Source organism: Carassius carassius, chromosome 1 (assembly GCF_963082965.1).
Source record: "Carassius carassius chromosome 1, fCarCar2.1, whole genome shotgun sequence".
Classification (NCBI taxonomy): domain Eukaryota; kingdom Metazoa; phylum Chordata; class Actinopteri; order Cypriniformes; family Cyprinidae; genus Carassius; species Carassius carassius.
The window spans coordinates 36807752-36830434 of NC_081755.1; the positions used below are offsets into that span (position 1 = coordinate 36807752).

Below are 22683 nucleotides of genomic sequence, written 5' to 3' on the forward strand. Positions count from 1 at the left end.
GCCGGTAATAGAAATCCACGCCTCTGCCAAGACTTCCATACTAATGAGATCAATTGCCACACATTTGAATTGTTTTTTCTTCTTCTTCCCATCTGTCTTATAGGGCAAGCAAAATGTTCCAGAACTTAATTGCTTGAGAGAGAGAATGAGACGGGATTACTTCAAAGGATCTTTCTGCCACCAAACAAATACTTGTTCTTCCCACACAATCAAACAAATGTCAATTAGCAAGCATCACATTCCCACCCTCTCAGCCCAATTAAGGATGGAAGTCAATCCCACAATAATGCCACTGCTCAGAGACCTGTGAAATAAAGCTGGCGGAAGATAGCCAAGTCCAGCCCTTCTGTCCATTTTCCAATTAAAGACTGTGATCTACTAATGAGTAAGCAAGTCTGACACTAAGAGGTCTCAGCCAGTGGGTCGTTTGATTGGATCCTTGACTTTCATTGATGGATTAAAGGATGACTCCACTGAGGGAATGTGTTGTTTTGCTGTTTTCTCCAGCTTTTCACGACTTCCAGATTGAATTTGGCAGAGTTAGGACCCTGTCTGATTGATGCATGTTCCTTTTTGCCCGCATATTAGGAGAAATAATTCATCGGAGTGTTGTGGACACCTCAGATTTGACAAATCGAACATTGTTTATTGCGGTTCTGTTTTAGGACAGCAGCTGTCAAACTGTCATAAATGCAATCTAACATGAAACAGAAAAAACAATAGCCTCCAGAGCTTGGAAATGGGATAACGCAGTCTCTGGTTTGATGCCCGCAGCAAAGAATATATTCATAATGTTAATGTGCAATAACATTAGTGGCTGACAGAATAATCTAAAAAAAAAAAAACCACTGCAGTACTGCTCACTTTCATTTCAATCTGAATGCAACAGACATATGTATAATAAGTATAGTATAATAAGGCAGTGTTTGTCGAAATACACAAATTTGCGCACATTCAATACAGGCAACTTTTTGATAGGATTTGATATTTACTTGAAATCAGTACATGACATACAATTACGAATTTACACTGAAGAATTGCAGCTTACAACAAAGGCGACAGATTTCAGTTCAAACCCAAGGTGAGGTAGGATCAAGAGGATTTGTATAATATGTTGGGAAATGGTAGAAAGTTTTAAATGATAAGCTCACGATGCAGATATAAAATATGCACTCCGATCTGTCGCATAGACCTTTACAACCAAATAATAAGGGACCTGGGTGTTATTGTCTGAACTCAACACTGTCTCAGTTCATCTACACCCAACAAACCTAAACTCCAGGAAGCTTAGTTACATAATTACACAGATATTGTGAAGCTCATGTGCGTTGGCATGGTATTTTGTAACCCTCCGAATGAAGAACCTCTGAGAGGAAAAGCTTGGTGCATTGAGACAGTTGTTGGCACAGCAGGAGTTTAATATTTTCCTGTGAAAAAGTTGATCAATCGTGCTCTTCAAAAAGAACTTGATTTCTGTGATTAAATTACACAACAAAGTCTGACAGGCAACACTTGATGAAATTAAAACTTCAAATAATCTCAAACTGAAATCGTTACTGTTGCTAAACGAGTCTCTGCATGGGTGTGCGTGGGAACAGCTTGATGTGCATTGTTGAAAAATGTACAGTCCAACTTGCAAATTTCCCACTTGCTCGGGCCAGATGTACAATTCAGGAAGAACAATGATGTTGCTATGGTAACCACTTTCCAAAGCCTTTTAATAGCAAAGGTCAATGCCTTTATGATAATAAAATCTGACACTGGAAGTATTGCTTTAGTGAACAGTCTATTGAAACTCTTTAAATAACCTGAAAGGAAGCCACAAAATATCAGAAAGCAAACGTCATGAAATAACAAGCCTAATAATAAATACGTAATGTCTTTCAAAAATAAATGAGATCGTTCATGCCAAGTGCTTATGTGCCTGCATGTATCAGCCTTAAAACTAAATCCGTAATAAGACAGACATCCTTCAAGTGTCTTATTTAGTCTCTTTATGCCTCCTCTTAAAGATGCTGGACTGTTTAAAGAAGCCAAGCCCAGGGCAGTCCAACCCGAAGAAAAGAAGCCATCGGAGGAAATGTAGGTCAACAGTCTGAACCAAAGATGAGCTCCTAGGCTTTGATCCAGCTCACAGGAACCCAGAAGGTCTCCCGCTCCAGCCTCTCCAGGATGCTACGTAGTTCTGCACAGGCACTGGCAGTGTCCTCCTTAATCAGGACCCGATCCACTAGGTGACCATACTGTTGATCTGTCTGCTGCGCCGACAGACGCATTTCCTGCAGGTCCTCCTCCTGAAAGATGAGGAGATGAGAGAGTGTAGTGCATGAATATTTATAGTGAGAATGAAATGAGAGAGATGTCAGTGTGCAGATGTGCGCAAAATAAAAAAACATAGCAATCAAGCTAGTGATACTGTGTCTGTAGATACTGTGATTTTCCCATAAATTTTGCAAGTGAGACAAACCTTTAGATGATTTTTAAAGCCAGACAGTCTCTGCAATTTTATTCCAATTATTATGAAATGAAAGTTTCAAGGCTGATTTTTTGAGAGGTTGGAAGAATTGTTGTTGATCAGTGCCATGGGCTTTCTTGAGAGCTAAGTGATGTAAACCTGTGATCAGACCATAGATGTATAAAAACATGGACGTAGTGTCCATGATATCACCCATAGGCTTCCAAAGAGCATTTTGAAGTTAAAATTGGGTGGTGGCTGCCATCGCCATCTTGGCAGAGTGTCACCACACCTCACTCCCAAATAATCGAAAATGGGCAAAAAGGCGGGAGCTGTTTTCTGAAACCACGCCCATCTAGCTCGATGGTGGTGACAGCAGCGGCAATCCACCTGTCATTCAAGTGGCTGTGTCATTAATTATGCAGCACTTTAAGGCTTAATATAATTTAAACGGATAAGTTATACAAAAAAATCACCCCCTCACAGGTGTCATGAAGGGCAAAATTGGATATATAGTCCAAAAACGTTTTTTTTTTCAACCAGGCTCTAAACATTTTTTTTTTCTGCTGTAAAGTTGGCCATTTTAACATGAAGAGTCTATGGGATTGATTCCCCTTTGCAGGCAGCCTCTAGCGACCAGTTGACGAATTACAGTTAAAGTCACTTCCGTATGGGCTTCACGAGAGAGAGCGGGAGATTTTCGCTTGGATCAGACTCACTGTTATTCGCCCATGTTCACCTCCTCCTGGTGAAGTGGCGGCACTGCGTCGTCTGCGACTCTCTGGGATTCGTGGTTTTACGAAAATTACGTAAGGCTTAAATTCAGCTGTCCGTAGGGCCTTCAGAGCCTGTAGCGGGACAAACAACAAAACCAACAATGTGGGGAGCTAATGTCACTATTTACCTACACTGCTGTTCAAATTTGAAGTAAAACAAATAAATTCAGCAAGAATGCATTAAATCAATGACGAATTTAAATAAATGCTGATGTTTTATTTTAATTGCTTTCTATTCTATTTCCTCTTTCTATTAATAACAGAATCCTGAAAAAATATATTAGGAAACAAAATTACTCGATCAATGATTTCACCAGTAATAGTAAGAAATGCTTCTTGAGCGCCAAATCAGGACATTGGAATGACATATCTATCATTCTATCCATTGTTCTGACTCTTTCATAACCTTTTCTTCATAATGAGGTTTGACATTAAAAACATTTAAAATATAATCAATAGGGTTTCACAAAGAGTTTGTCTCTTATCCAGTTTTAACCCAGTTGCAATGAAGTTTACAAGTCCGCCTACAGAATCACATAATAAATAAATGCTGTCTGTATGCCCTGATAAACCTTAAGTTCAGTTTAAGCCAGAAGCAATAAAATCTCACATTAAAAATGTATGAGAGCAAGTTTTAGGTAAATTGCCTCCCATGATCATAAGAAGGATTCTTGCCATTGGGTGTAAAGTACTGCATGTGGTCTTGCACAACTGATATTCTTGTTGCAATAGACAAGTAGCTCCACCTGAAGGTGAAACTAGTCAGTACATATCAGCATCGGAGAACGGCTTCCTTTTGGCTATGTTGTGTATTATAAGTGATGCATGAAAATTGCTAATAAAACCAAAACAAAAAGTTCAACGCATAAGATGTTTGCTTTTGTGCATAATTTAAAAGAATAGTTTGCTGTTTTCATGTAAATTATAAATGCATATAAGTGTTTACTGTAATTCTTGAATCAACACCCAGGGCAAAATCTGCTGTAATTTACCTCAGGCTGTACATCTACCAGACACATCTTGTTCTTGGCTTGAACGGAGCGGATGGCCTCTATACTGGTCCCATAAAGATTCTCTTTATACTCTCCATACTCTATAAATCTACAGACAAACCCTGCAAGTCAGTGTATGACAATAGGACGATATATTGGATGGATAAAACCTGTGTAGTAGAAGAGAAGCAGTACAAGAGGAACACATCACAGTAGAACTCACTTGTTATTCAGTGCATCTGCATCAAACACCTGTTTAGTCACAAAGTGGTACTCCACTCCTTCCTTCTCGTGACTCTTTTTGGGCCGTGTGGTGTCTGTGATGGAGAACAGAGAGCCAAAAATGTCATATGGATTAAAGGAATGGTGACTTATTCAAACCTACAGTATGTAACTTTTTTTGTGTGAAACACAAAATTAAGATTTCAAAGACTTCCATGTGATTATAATGGGGACCGAAGCTTTCAAGCTTCAAAAAGTATATAAAAGAAAGGTAAAGACATAATCAAAGTGGTGTATATGTGCTTTTGTATTTCTTTTGAAGCCTGACAGCTCCAGTGGTAATAAAAATGGTAATAGGTGTACATCAGAAATTCACATTTTGTGTCATAGAAGTTGGGAAGAATATGACAATTTGTGATGACTTTAAAGTTAACAGATCATTTCTGAAACACTGGAAAGTTTCAGTGTTAATGGTCTGAACTGTGTATGTAGTGTATTTATCAGAAAGCTCCTTTTATCTTGTTTAGGAAATGAGGCAAGACCTACGGGGCACAGCCACAGCGTAGCGATGGGGATTTTCTGATATCACTTTTTGCTTTAGCTCATTGATCCGTGCTCCCAGAGAACCTGTGTAAAGATAGGCAGCAAGTTAAAATGATTGCATATATAGTAGCTTATTTACCTAAAGTGCAATGTACAAGAAAAAAAGTAGAGAAAATGACTGAGATCGCAGATATATTCCGAAGCTGAATCATTATTGCCACTAGAGGGCAGTGTATCTTCATAATGTGGGACACAACGAACCGGGTTAGCAAACATCTTATATTAGCTATAGGCAGTTATTTATGGAAGGTATTGTGCATTTCTGACTTAGTTTTTAATTATATGTTTTAAGCACCTTAATACTATATTTGGTAATTAGGAACTTGTTTAACAATGATTATTTTTAGGCACATATTTCCAAGAAATAAGTATGATGAACTTGTCATGATAATCTGGCTAGTTTCATTGTTGTAGCTGCCAAGTTTTGCAAGTCTTATTTATAATTATGCCTAATAAGACATGTCATTGCTTTGTTGATTTGTACTTTCTAATAATGTTAGGACTTATACAACCACTGTGCCTTCAATTTGTATATTTAAAATGTATTTCAGATAATCAGTGGGCCATTTGTTGCAACAAAATTACACAACTGACACAGTATAAAAAAACACTGAACTGCAGATGTAATGTTTTGCTTTATATAGTATATATACAGTATCTTACCAATGAGAACTACTAATCGGGGTCTCTCATTGGGCTTCTGTTGGTAGCGTGTCACTTCTTCATAGGTCAGGAATTCTGTGTCATTCTGGTCAGAAACACTGGCCTCTCCTGAAGAACCACGACGGTCCTTCCGACTTAAACGGAAACTTCTCCTTAAACCGGCTGAGACAGAGTCAAGAAAGCAGGTCACAAATCTAAATTCATTATTTATTACATGACAAGAAAAAAACAATCAAGATTAATAGTTCATGTATGTTCACTACCATTCAAAGGTTTTGAGTCAGTAATGTTTTTAAAAGAAGAGTCTTAATCTTAACAAGTCTTAATCTTAACCAAGGATGCATTTATCTAAACAAAAATACAGTACATTTTCAATTTTATATATATTTTAAATGTAATTTATTCCTACCATGAAAAAGCCAGAAAGCATTCTAATATGCCAATTTACTGCTTATTCCAATTAATTTTTCTAATTAACTGAAACTTCTCTTTTTTTTAAAATGGATTTATTTTTATTTATTTTTTTTACGTTATGAATGTCTGTACTGTCACTTTCAGTTAAATGCATCCTTACTGAATAAATATATTTTCTGCTAAAAAATAAATACAAATCTTTTTGACCCCAAACATTTGAATGGTAGTTTCTATTTATTGTATTTACAGTATTAAGTTATTATAGTCAAATTTTATTTCCTCTCCATACAGTGGAGAATTCAACCTCATACAGTGCATTTACAGTAATACCATTAGGATATAATTATGAATTAAGAAAGGCAAAAAGTGCCATCACAATTTCTGTAGTCAACTTTTACTCTATTTTACTCTATAAAGACAATGCCATAACCTAACCAGTAACTTTGACATTTCTACAGTAGCCAACATTGGAAGTGGATCAAAAAAGTTCACCAAAGTTGTCCTAAGAAGAACAGATTTTGTTTTTGGTTTTAGGACAACTTTGACTTCAAATATTGACTAGTGTAGTTCCAACTACAGTGCGACTCCTGTAGCATTACTCTAATCTTCATAGCAAAACTCGAATCAGTATTGTTATAAGAGATGATGTGTTATTTTTCAGGACATGGATGTTAATGGTGGCAGCTGTGTGGGAAGATCGAGGACTGTACCTGAGTAAAACTCCCAGGAAAACACCTGGCCACAGGAGGGAGCCACTGCATTACACTTCGGAGACACTATAATGCGCATTAGACCACCTCACACTTGTGCATAAGCCACACTCTGCCCTCAACAACTGACCCAAAATCAGCTTTGCCATTTCATACATTCACTCCTGAGGTCATTTATAACTGACCATGAGTTAAATCCTGCATCAGCATTACCCCAAAAGTTGGCCTGCATGGAATCTGCACACTTTCTCACAATTGCTCTAACGTTTGTGAGGGGAAGTCTGCAGCATGCAAAGAATTTAAATATTTATAAATACAATCAAATGTTTTAAATGGAAAAGAAAGAGGAGAACACTTACTGGCAGCTGAAAGAAACAACAAATTATCCAAAATATTGTCTAAGTTGCAAACAGGAGGGGATATAAAAGCTTAAATTACATTTATTCTGTATTGAAGTTCTGCCTAAATTTACATGTTTTACAGATTCCACGCTGTCAGTAAGTCTAACTTCTAGACTTCCCCACTGTCCTCTTTGGCACTTCCCACCCAGTATTATGACTATCAGATGATTGAAATGATTCTCGGTCAGTCGCTAAGGCTGAGATTTGCCATCACGCACATTAGCTATCACACACTTGACTCAGTGAGTGAGTGCTCAGCCAGTCGTGCAGAGTGGAATGTGCAGCGTGTCCAGTAGAAGCGCAGCAGCCTGACAGTGGCTCAGGGGTGAGCGGGATTTTTTGGGATGGAGGACTAAATAAAGCAGAAGGCAGCAAAGGGATACATTCATACAGAGACTGTGCAAGGGAAAGTGCTACCTGCCAGAGTGAAGGTAAATTATTCTCACCTAGTTTCAAGGTGAACTGAGATTTGGTTAATTTTCTCACTAAGACTCACAGTGATTGCATATTCAAACTGCCAGCATTATCATCATTATTATTATTCTATACAGTAATATTGTGAAATATCATCATTTAAAATAATTGGTTTCTAAATATTTTATAATGTAATTTATTCCTATGATAGTAAAGCTGAATTTTCAGAATCATTACACCAGTCCTCAGTGTCACATGACCCTTCAGAAAACCTTCTAACATGCTGATTTGCTGCTCAAGAAACACTTTTTATCATAATTATCAGTGCTGAATAAAGTTTTGTTGCTTAATGTTTGCATTATTTTTCAAGATTCTTTAATGAATAGAGTTAAAAGAAAACATTTATTTAGATTAAAAATATTTTGAAAAATATGCTGCCAATTTTAATGCATGCTTTTTGAATAAAAAATTAACAAATTAAATAAAAATAATTGCTGACCACAAACTTTTTAATGGAAGTGCATATCCCCAGTTACATATTTGTCTATTCATTATATATACTTCTAATAAAATGTGGATTTCCATGGGCAGAAAAGCACAAAAATAATTTTGCCAAGCAAACAGCAAATGAATAGAGTGCAATCTATAATAAGCCTAATGTAGATCAAAAGGAGGCATAATTGCAGTAATTTAAATAATCACTGCACATGCTGTTTCAGCATAATTATCCCTCAGAAAAAAATAAATAAATTACAGGGGGCTAGTGAACATTTGCTTTAGAAAGTCAGAGTATCTAAACTTGGACAAAACCCATCTTCACAGATCATAAGAAAGAGACTTCTAGTGTCAGAGAGAAAGTGAAGATGTGCAGATGAAAAGCTGTAAGCTCGTTGGTAGTTCCTACTGGCAGATTTCTCACACTATATGAACTAAATATCACTTCCTTTTCTTCACTCTTTTAACAGCTCTTCAAATTAGCACCCATTAACTAATGAGACTTGAAACATTTTAAATCAGATGGATGACAAACTCTGTCTCTCTTCTTACATACAAAAGAGTATGTGAGTGGTGCAGAGCATGATTTTGCCTGGAGCAATGAATGTTTTATTTGTAAGTTGGGGCATTGATGTTCTCATTCCATCCAAGTCCACTTCAGTATTTCTCCATCATGTACATTATGCACAGCTATACTCGAGCATGAATTTTTATCAAGTGCAAAGAAGTATTTATGGACTATTAGCAAAAAAAAAAAAAAACCTATACTGATAAATTAATATTTCATTTATATTATTTTAAATTAATTTTGTCATTATTTTTATTATCAGAAAATCACTCGTCAAAATGACTAAATGTTTTGTAAAAACTAATGTGACTGCACTTATTTCATTTACAGTACATAAAGGTTGAAGAAGATGGCGGCTGCGGCTGTGTTGCGTGATGCTGGTGCTGTATGTTCCCGTACAAAACCTGAGGTTTATGAAACCTCTGATGGGAAAGTGATAGTGGAAGATGAGTTTTTAAACTTTATTTCTATTAAAATCAAGACACTATCACAGGATGAAATTGTTTTGCTAGCCTCAAACAACTTCTCCTCTGACTGGATTGAGCATTCCAAGAGACTTCTGTTTGAACTGTGCCCGACAACGCAACGCAATGTCAAGCACAAAGGCGCCCAGAAGGACGTTAATAATATCAAGGACTGTCTGAAATTGCTCAATGAGCGCGGTGAAGACATTCCCAGGTTTGTCTCACACTTCCTGGATGAACTTCCACCTGTTGGGTTTGGGAACATGGATGCCTCGGCGTTACTTGGCAGGATGGAACGATTGAGTCGGGAAGTGTCTACTTTAAGGGGAATTCTGGAAACGCAGGCAAGCGTGAGTGAACCCCTTGGGGCAGCTACTGCAGCTCTAGATCGACGGATGACGGATATTGAGGAAATCCGCGGAGTTTCTGACCGGGCTGGTGATGCGTCAGGATCTCAGGAGAGAGAAACGCAGGGGTCGGCGAGTCTTGTCCGCCAGTCTCTGGGAGAGGCTATGAGTATCCAACCCCCGTCCCCAGCATGGAATATTGTCGTGAAGGAAGGGAGGCGTAAGCCTCAGAAGCCCCCAAAAGTGGTCATGCAACCGATACCTGGCGGCATGCAGACCCGTCTAAAGCGAGAGTGCAGAATGGGAATAGTTGGTACCGGCACAGTGAGTAACATTCCAGTAATTAAAACGAAGCTGGTGAGTGTCTTTGCGACTAGATTTTCCCCGGATCTTGATGCGGTTACTCTGCGTGACTATTTGACTGAAAAACTAGGCAATTCTGTGACATGTCAGAAGATTGATTCTACCCGCAACAGATTCAGTTCATTTCATGTTACTGCTGAATGTAATGTAGTTGATGAAATGTACGAGCCACAAGTTTGGCCGGCGGGGATCTACGTACGTCGCTATTTTGAGCCTCGCAGACCCAAAGTTAACAGTGGCAGCGCCAGCGCAGCCCATAGATCAGGAGGGGAGGCTGGCTCACAGCAGCAGCGCTCTGAGTCTGTTCCTATACCTGTAGCTCCACAGGGGAGCAGCAGTCAGGCTGCGGCCCGGGATCAATAAATATAGATGAACATCAATATCGCGTCATATAACACACGTGGATTGAGCGTTGGGCAAAGTGAAGCAGACAAATCACGCCGCCTAGTAGTGGATAAACTTTTGGAGGCCTGTGATGTACTTTGTGTTCAAGAAACTTTTTTACCTAAGCAGGATTTAGAGGGTCTAAATTCCCTGCATAAGAACTTTTATGGGGCGGGTGAATCTACTACTGACCTGAGTACCAGAATTGTTCATTGTAGAATACCTGGTGGTGTTGCCCTGTTATGGCATAAAAAATATGATCAGCTGGTTAAGGTGGTTAGACTGGATGTTGATTGGGCTATAGGAATTGAGTTTAATTGTGGTGATAAAAACTTCATTATCTTAAACATTTACACACCCTATGAGTGTTCTCAAAATGAAGAGGAATATCTTAATAGGCTGGCTTGTGTTATGTCCTTTATTCAAGATAATGCTTCCACGTGCTTCTTTATTGTGGGTGACATGAATGCAGATGTTTCTGATGGTAGCGCTTTATTTGCCAAACATTTAATGCAGTTCTGTTCTGATAATGGTCTAATTCTTTCTAGCAAAGTGCTTTTGCCTGATAGTAGCTACACCTATGTCAGTGAGGCATGGCACACAACCTCATGGCTAGATCACTGCATTTGCACGGCTGATGCACATGATTCTATAGAGGCCATAAAAATTAATTATGAATTTGCTACTACTGATCATGTGCCTTTCTCTTTTTCTGTAAGCTTAGGCAATATACCTGCTTTTGTGTCTGTAGATAACATGTGTGTGGGGAAAATAGATTGGTCTAATCTGAATGAGGAGGACCTTAAGGAATATTATATTCAGTCTGACATCTTGTTGAATAACATTGAATTACCTAAAGATTCTATGGCATGTTATGATATTAATTGCAAGAACCCTCAACATGGTTTTGAGCTATGCACCCTATATGAGAATATTGTGAAGTCCCTCCTTGTTTCGAGCAGGCCCCTGTATAAGAAACACAGATTGTATAAAGTCAAGCCAGGTTGGAATGGCTATGTGGAAGAGATGCATGCCGAGGCAAGACGGGCCTTTAAAGCATGGGATGAGTCAGGTAGACATAAACAGGGTCCCTTATTCGAATACAAGAAACAAGCAAATGCAAAATATGCCCTACGTTTTATTAAGAGGAAGGAAAATACAATGAGGTCGGATTCTCTGGCAAGGAAGCTGCAATATAATAGTCCTATTGAGTTCTGGAAAGAAATCAAAAGAATGAATAACTGTAAAACATCGTTACCAACGAATATTGATGGTGTCAACGGCGCGGAAGAAATTACTCAGTTGTGGCAGAAACATTACTATGAGCTGTTTAATTGTGTTAAAAGTAAGTCTTTTACAATGGGTGACATTGACAGTAATGAAGATGCAACTGTTCTACCTCAAGAAATATATGATGCAATCATGATGCTAAAGGATAACAAGGCATGTGGTATGGATGAGATATCTGCGGAGCATCTAAAATTTGCAAGTAGAAAACTCTGTCCCCTAATTGCTATTTGTTTTACTGGGTTGCTAGTCCATGGTATTTTACCTGATTCTATTTTATCTGTCACACTAGTGCCTATTATTAAAGAAAAAGCTGGTAAGATTAATAGCTTGGATAATTACAGGCCTATAGCTTTAGCCAGTATTTTATCTAAGGTTTTGGAGAGGATTATATTGAATAGGCTAGAACATTTTGTCTTGACCTCTGATAATCAGTTTGGTTTTAAACCTAAATATGGCACTGATATGTGTATTTTTGCCCTAAAGGAGGTTTTAGATTTATATAACAGGCATAATTCAACAATCTTTATGTGTTTTATTGACGCTTCTAAAGCCTTTGATCGGGTAAATCATGAGAAACTATTCTACAAATTGTATAACAGAGGGGCTCCCAAATATTTAGTGAGAATCATGGCCTTTTGGTATCAGTCGATGTATGTGAAATGGGGTAACTTTATGTCTGCCTCATTCAATGTAAGTAATGGAGTTAGGCAGGGAAGCATCTTATCTCCCTTTCTCTTTAATATTTATATGGATGATTTATCAAAGTTGTTAAACAAATGTGGAACAGGTTGTATGGTTGGGGACACCATTATTAACCACCTCATGTACGCAGATGACCTGGTCATCCTTTGTCCATATAGTGCTGGTCTTCAACAGCTACTAAGGGTATGTTCTCAATATGGCTCAGACTTTGATATAACGTTCAATTCTAAGAAGAGTAATATAATGATTGCTAGAAGCAGGGAAGATAGTAAACTCTCATTTCCTGCTTTTTATTTGTCGGGTATTTTACTTAAAGTCTGTGATGAGGTCAAATATTTAGGACATTATATAACTGATTACCTTTCTGATGATAGGGACATTCATAGACAGTATTGTATGTTATATTCACAGGCTAATATGCTGAATCGCAAATTTAGTATGTGTTCACCATCTGTGAAGACTACACTTTTTAAAGCTTTTTGCACTCCGATGTACACTGCCCACTTGTGGCGGCGTTATAAAAAAAGCAATATGCAGAAACTCAATGTGGCATACAATGATGGGTTGAGGCTGCTGCTTAAATGGCCACGTTGGGGCAGTGCGAGCCAAATGTGTGTAAATGTTAATGTATTCACGTGTCCTGCTGTACTCAGGAATCTCATGTACAGATGTATGTGTAGATTAGCAGAGTCATATAATAGCATCATCGCAACTAGTGAACCCTGCATTGAGTGCAGTTAGGTTCACTTCGAGATTGTGGAACCATTGGCGTTTTAGTCTATATGTTAATATTTGAACACTCTTTTTGTGTTTGTGGAATTTTGACTGTTGTAGTTTTGTATTTTTATGTGTATGTTTGCATAGTGCTATGGACCATTTTTATGTATGTCCTGAATAAAGAATACGATGATGATGATGATAAACTACCAGTCAAAAGCCAGTTTTTTATTTTTATATTTTTGAAAGACATGCTCACCAAGGCTGCATTTATTTGATTAAAATATAGTAAAGCAAGTACTATTGTGAATTATTATTACAATCTAAAATATTTGAAAATGTAATTAATTCCTGTCATGTCAAAGCTGAATTTTCAGCATAATTTCTTCAGTCACACAACTTTTGATTAGTAAAAAGTTAAACAGAACAGCATTTATTTGAAATCAGATTCTTATGTAGCATTATAAATGCCACTTTTGATTCATTTAATGCCTTTTTGCTGAATAAAAGGAGCTGGAGTGGAGTGATAACTGAGGGGAAATTGCTGTCGTCTTGCTCCACTCACATACTCTTTCTATTCATATACTAAATCAAAGGTGTAAACAAAAACAACAGCCAGGTTCCACTTTTTCTTCCAAAGGCATCAATGCACCACTGCAAATTGGTTTTCTCACAGTAAGAGATTCTGACGGACCTATAAAATTCCCTTCACGCTGCCAAATAACCTCCCAATCCGGCCTCCCCTCATCAAGGACTCGGTCATAACTCTTGGCACAGTGGCAGGCAGCAATAGAAGCTCACTCAGGCAGAAGGTTAGTGCATTTCAGAGTTAGCAGGCGCTGGGTACAGGAGTGGGCAATGGCATGCAGGTTCTCACCTATGTACTGTCCATTGAAATAGCCTTCACAGTCACAGTCTTCTGTGGGGAGGCAAGCAGGGAGAGAGGGAGTGAGCAGAGGACACCAGGAGAGAGGAAGGAGGGCTGCAGAACTACATTTACACAAGCAGGTTCAACAGTTAGTCGGGCAGGCAGATGGGCGGCAGGTATTTCTGCAGTCTGTGGAGGCCGTGGACAACCGAGGGGTTTGTTATTTGCCAGGAAGAAAATGATGGTGTGATAGTGTATAAATGTCAGGATTCACTTTTGTGGTTGAGCAGGACTCAAAAGGAAACCATGAGAGTTTATAACCTACAGTATACTGGAAAAGAGGCCCTTAGATTGAAAAAGATAATGAGAAAAGGTGATAAAGATTAAAAACAAATGAATTGAATATAACATTACCAGAGAGCTGAAAATATTTCTAGGTGGTGTACTCAGTAATTTGTGTTTCTGTTGTACTGGCCAAAATGCCCATTGTACTAGAATTCTAATGTACTAGACTTGCAAAAGCAAGAGGTGTCATTTACTAATGCCACTGTAAAATTTGTTGATCTCAACATGAAACACATGAGGTGGTTATAATAAAGCACAACTATTACTGAATGCACCTTTAGGAAGAGAACAGAGAAAGGATAGAAGGAGAAAGAGTCTTTGAGATCTCAGATTATTAGTTGACAGTGTAGTAAGGAGGGACTTGATAAGGGAAATGATGGAAAATGGAATTATGTCAGAGAAAAAAAGATCTTTTGAAAAAGATTTTTGTTTTGTTTATTAATTTATTTATACTGTAATATGTTATTGCTAGATCTGTTTTGATTGTTCTTGAAAAAGAAGACGAATATACAGCATTTTCCACTAGGGTACAAAACAAAGGATTTATGAATTTTTGGATATGTTTTAAACAAAATGAAATCTTACTTTTTGTAGTCGGGGAGATATAATGAAATATAATGAAGTGATTCAAGAATGTCAACACCTCTAAGGTGAGATCAACATCACAGGATACAGACATTTGATCTGTATTAAGCTAGTGACTAGTCATGCTGGGTTAATTTTTAATGAGATGATACATTTTATGGAACTTGATCCTATAATGCTTAAAAAAAAATAATGGACCATCAAAAATACCCTCTCTCTCATTGAAAGTGTGTGTGTGTTTATAGTTGACCAGCGGTTGTCTCTTTCCAAGAATTAACATAGATTAGATGACACACTGGCCTAATTTCCTAATCACCGTGGAACCAACATGTGTGTTGTGTGTATTTGAGGGCGAATGTGTGAACTCAGACCTAGAAGACCTACCTTTATCACATCCCTGGTCATCTGATGTCAGCAGTAATCAACAAAGGAAAATACATTACGACAAAAGAAGCCAAAACTGCAGACTTCATTTACATTTCAATTGGAAAAACTGCTAAAACTGGCAGTTATTTATTAAATAGACCTTCATTAATTCCATCATTCCCACATCATGCAGTTCAAAGTGCACCCAGCAGTGAAGATATATATATATATATATATATATATATATATATATATATATATATATATGTATATATATAGACCCACATACTGACAGAGTTAGAAAAAGGAAGACGCAGAAGAGGAGGGGATATAAATTAATGCTCATGACGAGAGTCTGTGAGAGAGAACGAGTGAGAAGGGTGTTCGTCGTAGCATGTTGCTCAACTGTAGATGTGTCTGTTCTGTAATCAGCTTTAGATTAGTGAACATGAAGCGCTTGTTTGGAGCCCAATAATCACCTGGCAACTTCACACAAGCACACACATCAGCAAATTATGCCTCCTGTTTGTCAGCACTGATTAATAACTGAAGGGCTGACAATATAAGGAAGGAAGAATTACTGAAATACTCACAGACAGCTTTATTTGGAGACTTGGAGCTTTGAAGGGAGCCCATATGTATTCTGTAGGCTATCCGCCTGAGGGGGAAAACCATATGGGGAGAACATCAAACAGGGCAAAAACATCAAATCTCTTGACAATAATGTTTTGTACTAGTTTGACTTGATATTCCTGTCTCTGGAGCCATCAGATATACTACTGAGCGAGATCAAACACATTCAACAGTGAGAAAGATACTCCCGTTTTAAGCATGAGAGTAAACCAGGCAAGATGCACCCTGCTGAGATAAAAGAGGGGACGGGACAAAAAGACAGGATGGCCCATCTATTTCAAATAAAACCTACAGGGAGAATAATTTAGAATTAATTTGATTGATTTAGCCTAAAGGAAAGCACAGCTTTGAGAGACTGTATGCAATGGTGTAGCGGCCACACTGATCGTATAAACCTGATTCACAAAACACTAGCGCTGTTATTTACAAATATAAAACACACTGAAGCTAATTTTGTAGTTGTGCTGATATTGCAGACAATAGTTTTTAAGCAACCTAAGTTATCCTGTGTAAAAAAAAAAAAGAAAATAAAATAAGCTAGCTGGGGGTGGAAAATAATCAACGAAGCATGCTTTATTGGACTAAATTAGCACTTCAAATCATAAACGTATATATATATATATATATATATATATATATATATATATCATTACAAATGTGTAATTCAAACAGATTTAAATATTTAACATACAAGTTTTAATAGAAATGACTGTCAGACCACAGCACAGACAAGATGCTTACCAGCAAAAACAAAAAGCAGCATTTTCTGTCTGGCGATGTTGCTGGTCAGTCTAATAAGTTGTATTGACTGATTGATTAATTATTTGATTGACTGATTAAGCAGGGCTACTAAAAAATATTTCTCAATTTCTTGCCAACTAAACAGCCTTGAGGTACAGTAGTAAGTTGTGTGTTTTCTGGGTGTTTTGTCCCACCTCTCCTGAAACTGTTTGGACGGGATGAGTCCTGCACGCAGGTTGCAGTCTCCCACTCTCTTGGCCTGCCACCACGTCTGATCATCCTGACTGACCACCTGCAGGATGTCTCCACGCTTAAACGGCAGCCCTGCCTCCTGACACGGAGTGGCTTTGTCCTCCAGTGGAGTGTAATCAAACAGCGCCCGCATGAAAACCTGAAGAAAATGCAAATCCAGTGATCAAGACAAAAACTGGAGGGATGCTGGACTGATTACTGATAAATTACAATGTTTTATCCCGTTTTATAGTCAATTACCTTGCTCTCTTTCAGCTTGTCCTCCTCTCTGATTGCTGGGATGATCTTCAGCGTGATCGAGCCTTGTGACTGAGACTAAGAAAAAAAGGAAAGCTCAATTACTTCTTTTATTTTAACAGTAAGCAGAAATGATTATGGTATGGTTTTATTAGGATTCATCGTTTTTTAACAATTAATTATATGATTTGGCAATTAATTAACTATTCTAATTAATCAATATTTACTGAGAAAAAAAACAATCAAATTAAAATTATATATATATATGTCCAGAAGGTCTAGGAGAGAAGTGTTACCAGCAGTTGACTGATCTCATCTGGTCCCTTGTGCATTACAGAGCTGCCGTTGACCTCTCTCAGTTCATCACCGACATGCACCAGACCTGTGGAGAGAGGAGGGCTGATTTACAGGCTCACTACCACAGCTGTACCTGCTGTGTGTGATCCATAATAAACTTTATAGGCATAGTTCAATGATTTTTTAATGACAAAAAAAAAAGAATCATTCCCACTGCACACACACATTATATACCCATGGCAACATCTGTGGTCAGGTGGTTAAAGAGTCTGTTTGATTCCCTTGATTGGGTCTCTGGAGACTCTCTTTGACCACGCAGATGGGCCATGTGTAATTGCAGCAGACATGCAGCCTAATGCCTATCACAGAGGTAAAAAAATAAATAAATAACCATATCTAGCACACTCAGTAGAGGTGCAGGGGTATTCAGACACTTCAATGGGTTTAGGGATGAATATAGGACCTTTGAAGACTGGTTTTCCATTGATCTACTCAGTGGTAATTGAAAAAGATTTTCAGGAGAATATTTGGTCAAATAGCTTTCCATTAGAATTATTATGGATTTCAACATGGAGTAAAATGAGGCCACAAGATTGAAGACAAATTCTTTGAAGTGTCACTCACCACTCCTGTCTGCAGCCCCTCCTTTCATGATCCGAGCCACAATCACAGCCCCTGTGGACTCATCCCGCCGAATAGTGGCACCCTGAGAAACAAACAGAAGAGAACTGCAGAGAAACACCAAACAACTATGAGCTAATCAATGATGGTGCTGATTGATCAAATTGTTTTGAATCTCATTTAACTTTTCTTTTCAAAAAACAAGTCTTCATGTTTAGTGACCCAAAACGTATTTGGATACTTTTCACACTTACAGTGTATTCATTTTCTTGCATCATTTGCATTCCTACATGTAGTTCAAGTCATGTTATTTGATTCTTAAAGCTAACTTAAAACTTCACTAATCACTAAATAAATGGGTCAATGTGTTTGTGCAACTTCTTTCTTTCTCTTACCAGTGGCTCTTTGTTTTTGACTAGGCGGACAATCTTGACAGACTCCTCGTCTAGCTCATCCTCAAAGTCATCAGGCAGAGGAGGCAGCACTGGGTCAAAGTTCTTCTGCGCCACTGTGTCATGCACTGACAAAACCGCCTATCAAGCAGAGTAGCTATGTCTATGAGCTTCTAGATTTTGTTTTTGACTAAGTTATCATGAAGGTCTAGCAATAAAAGTGTACCTTGAGATGTGGTGATGTCAGCAAATGCAGCAGCTCTTTTTCCTCAGCACTCATTGGTCCACTTTGCAGCTCCTCTGCCACCTACCCATCAGTGACCAAATCAAGCATTTCACAAGCTATCAAATAGCTGACTTTAAAAATAGATTAATAATATTGTCTAATCTCAAATGTTTGGAATAATTACAACCTTTACGGTTTTGAGACAAAAATATTATGCACAACAAGGCTGGATTTATTTGATCAAATAAATAACAGACAGACAGAAATATCATGAAATATTATTACAATTTAGTTCCAACTGTTTACTGTTTTAATCTATTTTAAAATGTAATTCATTCCTGTGATGTCAACATTTTTTTTTCAAAAATCGTCTTTAATTCATCATTAAAATCATCAAAATATTAATATTAAAATTAATTTAGGCTAACATTTTGACCACAAGAGGCTTTTTAAAAAATAAACTTTTTATTAATTATTATTTATTATTTTTTTTATATATATATTTTTGATTTCATTTTCTTTTATATAAAATAAAAAATAAATTAGTGACATTTTTAGCAAATTTGTCCCTGTAGCATGACAAAATTAGAAGCACACATTCTTATTCAATTTAATTGTAAGTTCTACTTTTGTTAAAGTTGCTGAGTCAAACGTTTTAGGGTTCCCTCATTCCCCCCAGTTACCATTAGCATCTGTTCTCATATATTATTGTAAAACACCATTTATCTTGCCTATGGTGATGTGATATGACAGACTGCAGCACTTACATCTTCTGCCAGAGCGGAGGCACTATGGAGAACTGGGGTGGGGCTCTGCTTTTCATACTGACGCAACTTCTCATGGATCTAACAAATACATGCACAATGCACATACAGAGCTGAAGATGATTGGTCTTTTACACATTTCCAGCATACATTTAAAATATGCGAAGGTAAATGATACATGCTTTAAATAATTTATAATATATGATGCTGCATGTATGAAGTGAGTTCAATGCAAAACCTGCATTAATGACACACACACACACACCTTCATCAGGTAGCTGAGACTCCTCTCACTGAAGACATCCTTGAGGAAGACTATGTCCTCTTTGTGATTGGCATCTGGACGCAGCTGTGATGTCAGCAGGGCAAGCGTCTCATGCAACCCTGCATGCAACCAGGAGATCAGTGAACGCAATACGGTTACTATGCATATAGGCCTATATATGTGTTTTTATGAAGGTTGTTCATGTGCAGCACACCTGCTCCTGCAGAGAGGACTTGCATGGCTTCTTTCATCGATCAGGAAGGATTGAGCTGAAAGAGAGATAATCATCATTACAGTACCTCAAGTACTGACATTTGCGACTATAGCTTAAAGCAGGGGTCACCAGATTTGGTCCTGGAGGGCCGGAGTCCTGTAGAGTTTAGCTCTAACCCTACTCAAACACACTTGAACCAACTAATCAAGGTCTTTTACTTGGTTTACAAGTTTGGTGACAGCTAGTTTAAAGTCAAATCATACTATCATTTTGCGTTAGTTAGAGATGCCATTAGTTTATTATAATTTCAGCTTCCGTGTGTTTACAGCACACATAGCGGACAAAAAGTAAGCATGTTCAATTCGTAAACACAAATGACTCTTATGAACCGATTCTTTTTACTGAGTAAGTGAATCATTCAGTACTGTAAATTGGTTACTACTGACTTTCTGACTGAACTGCCTGTTATTCTTCAGTCGGATTCGAAATAAGATTTCTGAGATGTGTCTACTGAATGACTGCCCTTACAAAAATTAACCATGTTTTTTTGACGTATTGATTACCATTTGTATAACCGCAGTTTTTCCACAAATAGCCTACCATGGTTAAACTTTGGTTAGCGTAGCAAAACCATGATTAATTTGTGGTTACCATGGTTTAACTATAGTAACCATGTTATTTTTATTTTCATTTTTTATTTTTTATTAAAATCATGGTTAATTTTTGTAAGGGTGTTTATAAGACGTTGTAATTAAAGACAGCAGAGGCCGACAAAACCATCAGGGTCTACAAAGAGGACGACACGGCTACTGATGAATCCCATCGGGTTAATTGGAAACCTGAGATTCTGAAGAGGAAAAGATTTTATTTTTTGTATTTTTGTATTTTTATTTTTTTCTATTTCAAAGCTTTTATTTTGTTACGTTTCCGTCATCTAAGAGACATCAACAGTTTTAGACTTTGGATCATATGACACATTTAGCTTAAATTATTTAAAATATTCTAAAACTAGAAAAATCCTAATATAAAACTTAAATTGTTGTAGTTTATTTCTTTCATCAGAACACATACAGTAGCAGTGATGTTAAACGGTTGTTAAAAGGTAAACCAGCACAACCTCCGAACAACCATAACTCTTTGTCAAGACAAGACAAATTTGCAGCTGCTACTGAACTGAACTGAATTAATACTGAACTGACTTAAGCTGAATATTGACACTTTTATTTTCTGAGCTGCTTATGAATAAATTACATTTTAAAACATTAACACTGTTACCCACTTATTGATGTGAATCTGCTTTGAAAGAGTCTGTATTGCATAAAGTGGAATATTGATGTCCCAAAAAAACAAATCGACCAGAGTGTCAGGATTGAGACACACAAAAACATGTCACAGATGACAGAAATAAACTCACAAAGGCCCATGACACCAGAGGCTCATAATTTATTTATTTATTGTTTGTTTGTTTGTTTCAATGTTTTGTTCATCTACCAACTATCTCCTTGCTGGTTTCCTCAAGTCTCTAGTACTCAGTTTAAATGCCTGCAGTAGATCGGTACATCAATATATCCCATCACTATGTGACATATCTCATATCATTTTACCCAGTGTGCATTGCCTTGATATGATTAACAAATATTCAGCCAAGATTAAGTGTTAGAAGAGAGGGGAGAAGGTGAATGGAAGAGCTGAGTGATGCTGTTCTGTGGGTGCCAAGAGGCCACAGCAGGAACACAAAGCTCAGAGTGCTGCCACAACTTCCTCTTTTACTCTATCTCTCCCTCACACACACTCTTCCAAAGCAATTCACAGATGCCATGCTTTCAAAGTCCCTAGTGAAACAGAAATAGCATTTCCACAAGCAATGGTCTAGAAATGGGGCAAGAGACAAAAAATAGAAGCTGCTGCAGTTTCTCTTCCATGTAACACTCAACATAAGGTGTGTTGTAACGGAATGAGTTTTATCCGTTGAACTAGTTAGAAATAAGCTGGAGTAGAGTTTGAAACTTCGCATAGACTGAGAGTCTAGAATGAATACTGATGGTGCTGATGTAGATCGATATGGACACAGTTTTCTCTGTTCAGCATTGATGTTTAAATGTACTAAATTAAAAACATTTACTTCAAGTAAAAATGTAAAGTCTGAGCAATAAGGAAAAATGAAGCAGAGGAATTTTTTTTTATTCTGTGTATATGAAAAAGCTTATGCTTTTTTAGGAATATGAACTACCAAAAGTAAATCATGCAGATCATCTTGGTAACATATGTAAGCATAGTTCCCTAAAGGAGGGTAACGGAGACATCAGTGACCCAGCTGCTCAGAGGTGGTACAGCAAGTATGGTGACGGGACGTCACGTCAGTGACCGACAAATTGGCATCCTCTACCAAAGAGCCATGGATGCTACCCCTTCCAGTGCCCTGTGCGAGCTGCCTGTGCCCCTTTTTGGTGTAGGCCAGGGCTTGTAACAAGAAAACCATTCACCATTGTTACTGCATTACCCACTCGGTGAGACTGGATAACACTGGGAAAACGTACCCATTCTACTTGGAACAGGGATGCTGCAGAAGCCCCATCCTTTCCGAAGGAGGTTTCGAAAGCAAATATGTATATGAACACCTGTTTACGTGCATATGGAAAGTTGGAGGTGATTGTAACCCTCTTGGAAATGGCAGACGTCTGCCAGGGGAAACACGGGCTCTGAGGCTATACCATGGACTTTACACATATGGGATCCACTTAGGTCTCAGATATGGAACCCAGGCAACTACAGTTCACAAGGATTCATCGGGAGAAAGCCTTGCGCCAGACATTCCACTGTGTCTGGCTGCTGAGGGGATGAAGGAGCTCGACAGGGTCTTCAATACGGACACTCTCAAACCAGTGCCCAGGAGGATG

General features: G+C 37.9%; 1 protein-coding gene across 4 annotated transcripts in view; it reads right to left on the reverse strand.

Annotated features, from left to right (window-relative positions):
* Nucleotides 1–1979: 1979 nt before the first annotated feature.
* The window catches only part of LOC132149049 (MAGUK p55 subfamily member 3-like), a 29071-nt gene continuing 8367 nt past the window's right edge, over nucleotides 1980–22683 (reverse strand). Inside the window, exons 2-20 of one of the 4 annotated variants that reach the window (XM_059557957.1) lie at nucleotides 19787–19841; nucleotides 19573–19691; nucleotides 19311–19388; nucleotides 18544–18624; nucleotides 18321–18458; nucleotides 17929–18010; nucleotides 17304–17389; nucleotides 17011–17085; nucleotides 16713–16909; nucleotides 15738–15802; nucleotides 15163–15183; nucleotides 13858–13899; nucleotides 6836–6901; nucleotides 5712–5873; nucleotides 4992–5072; nucleotides 4447–4540; nucleotides 4224–4332; nucleotides 3175–3303; nucleotides 1980–2294 (exon numbers count right to left, since the gene is read on the reverse strand). In XM_059557957.1, coding sequence (XP_059413940.1) covers nucleotides 2115–2294; nucleotides 3175–3303; nucleotides 4224–4332; nucleotides 4447–4540; nucleotides 4992–5072; nucleotides 5712–5873; nucleotides 6836–6901; nucleotides 13858–13899; nucleotides 15163–15183; nucleotides 15738–15802; nucleotides 16713–16909; nucleotides 17011–17085; nucleotides 17304–17389; nucleotides 17929–18010; nucleotides 18321–18458; nucleotides 18544–18624; nucleotides 19311–19388; nucleotides 19573–19691; nucleotides 19787–19823 — 1842 coding nt within the window. In that variant the 5' untranslated portion in view covers nucleotides 19824–19841 and the 3' untranslated portion in view covers nucleotides 1980–2114. The remainder of the gene's footprint in view (nucleotides 2295–3174; nucleotides 3304–4223; nucleotides 4333–4446; nucleotides 4541–4991; nucleotides 5073–5711; nucleotides 5874–6835; nucleotides 6902–13857; nucleotides 13900–15162; nucleotides 15184–15737; nucleotides 15803–16712; nucleotides 16910–17010; nucleotides 17086–17303; nucleotides 17390–17928; nucleotides 18011–18320; nucleotides 18459–18543; nucleotides 18625–19310; nucleotides 19389–19572; nucleotides 19692–19786; nucleotides 19842–22683) is intronic. The other 3 variants (XM_059557965.1, XM_059557974.1, XM_059557980.1) reach the window with 3 other exon arrangements.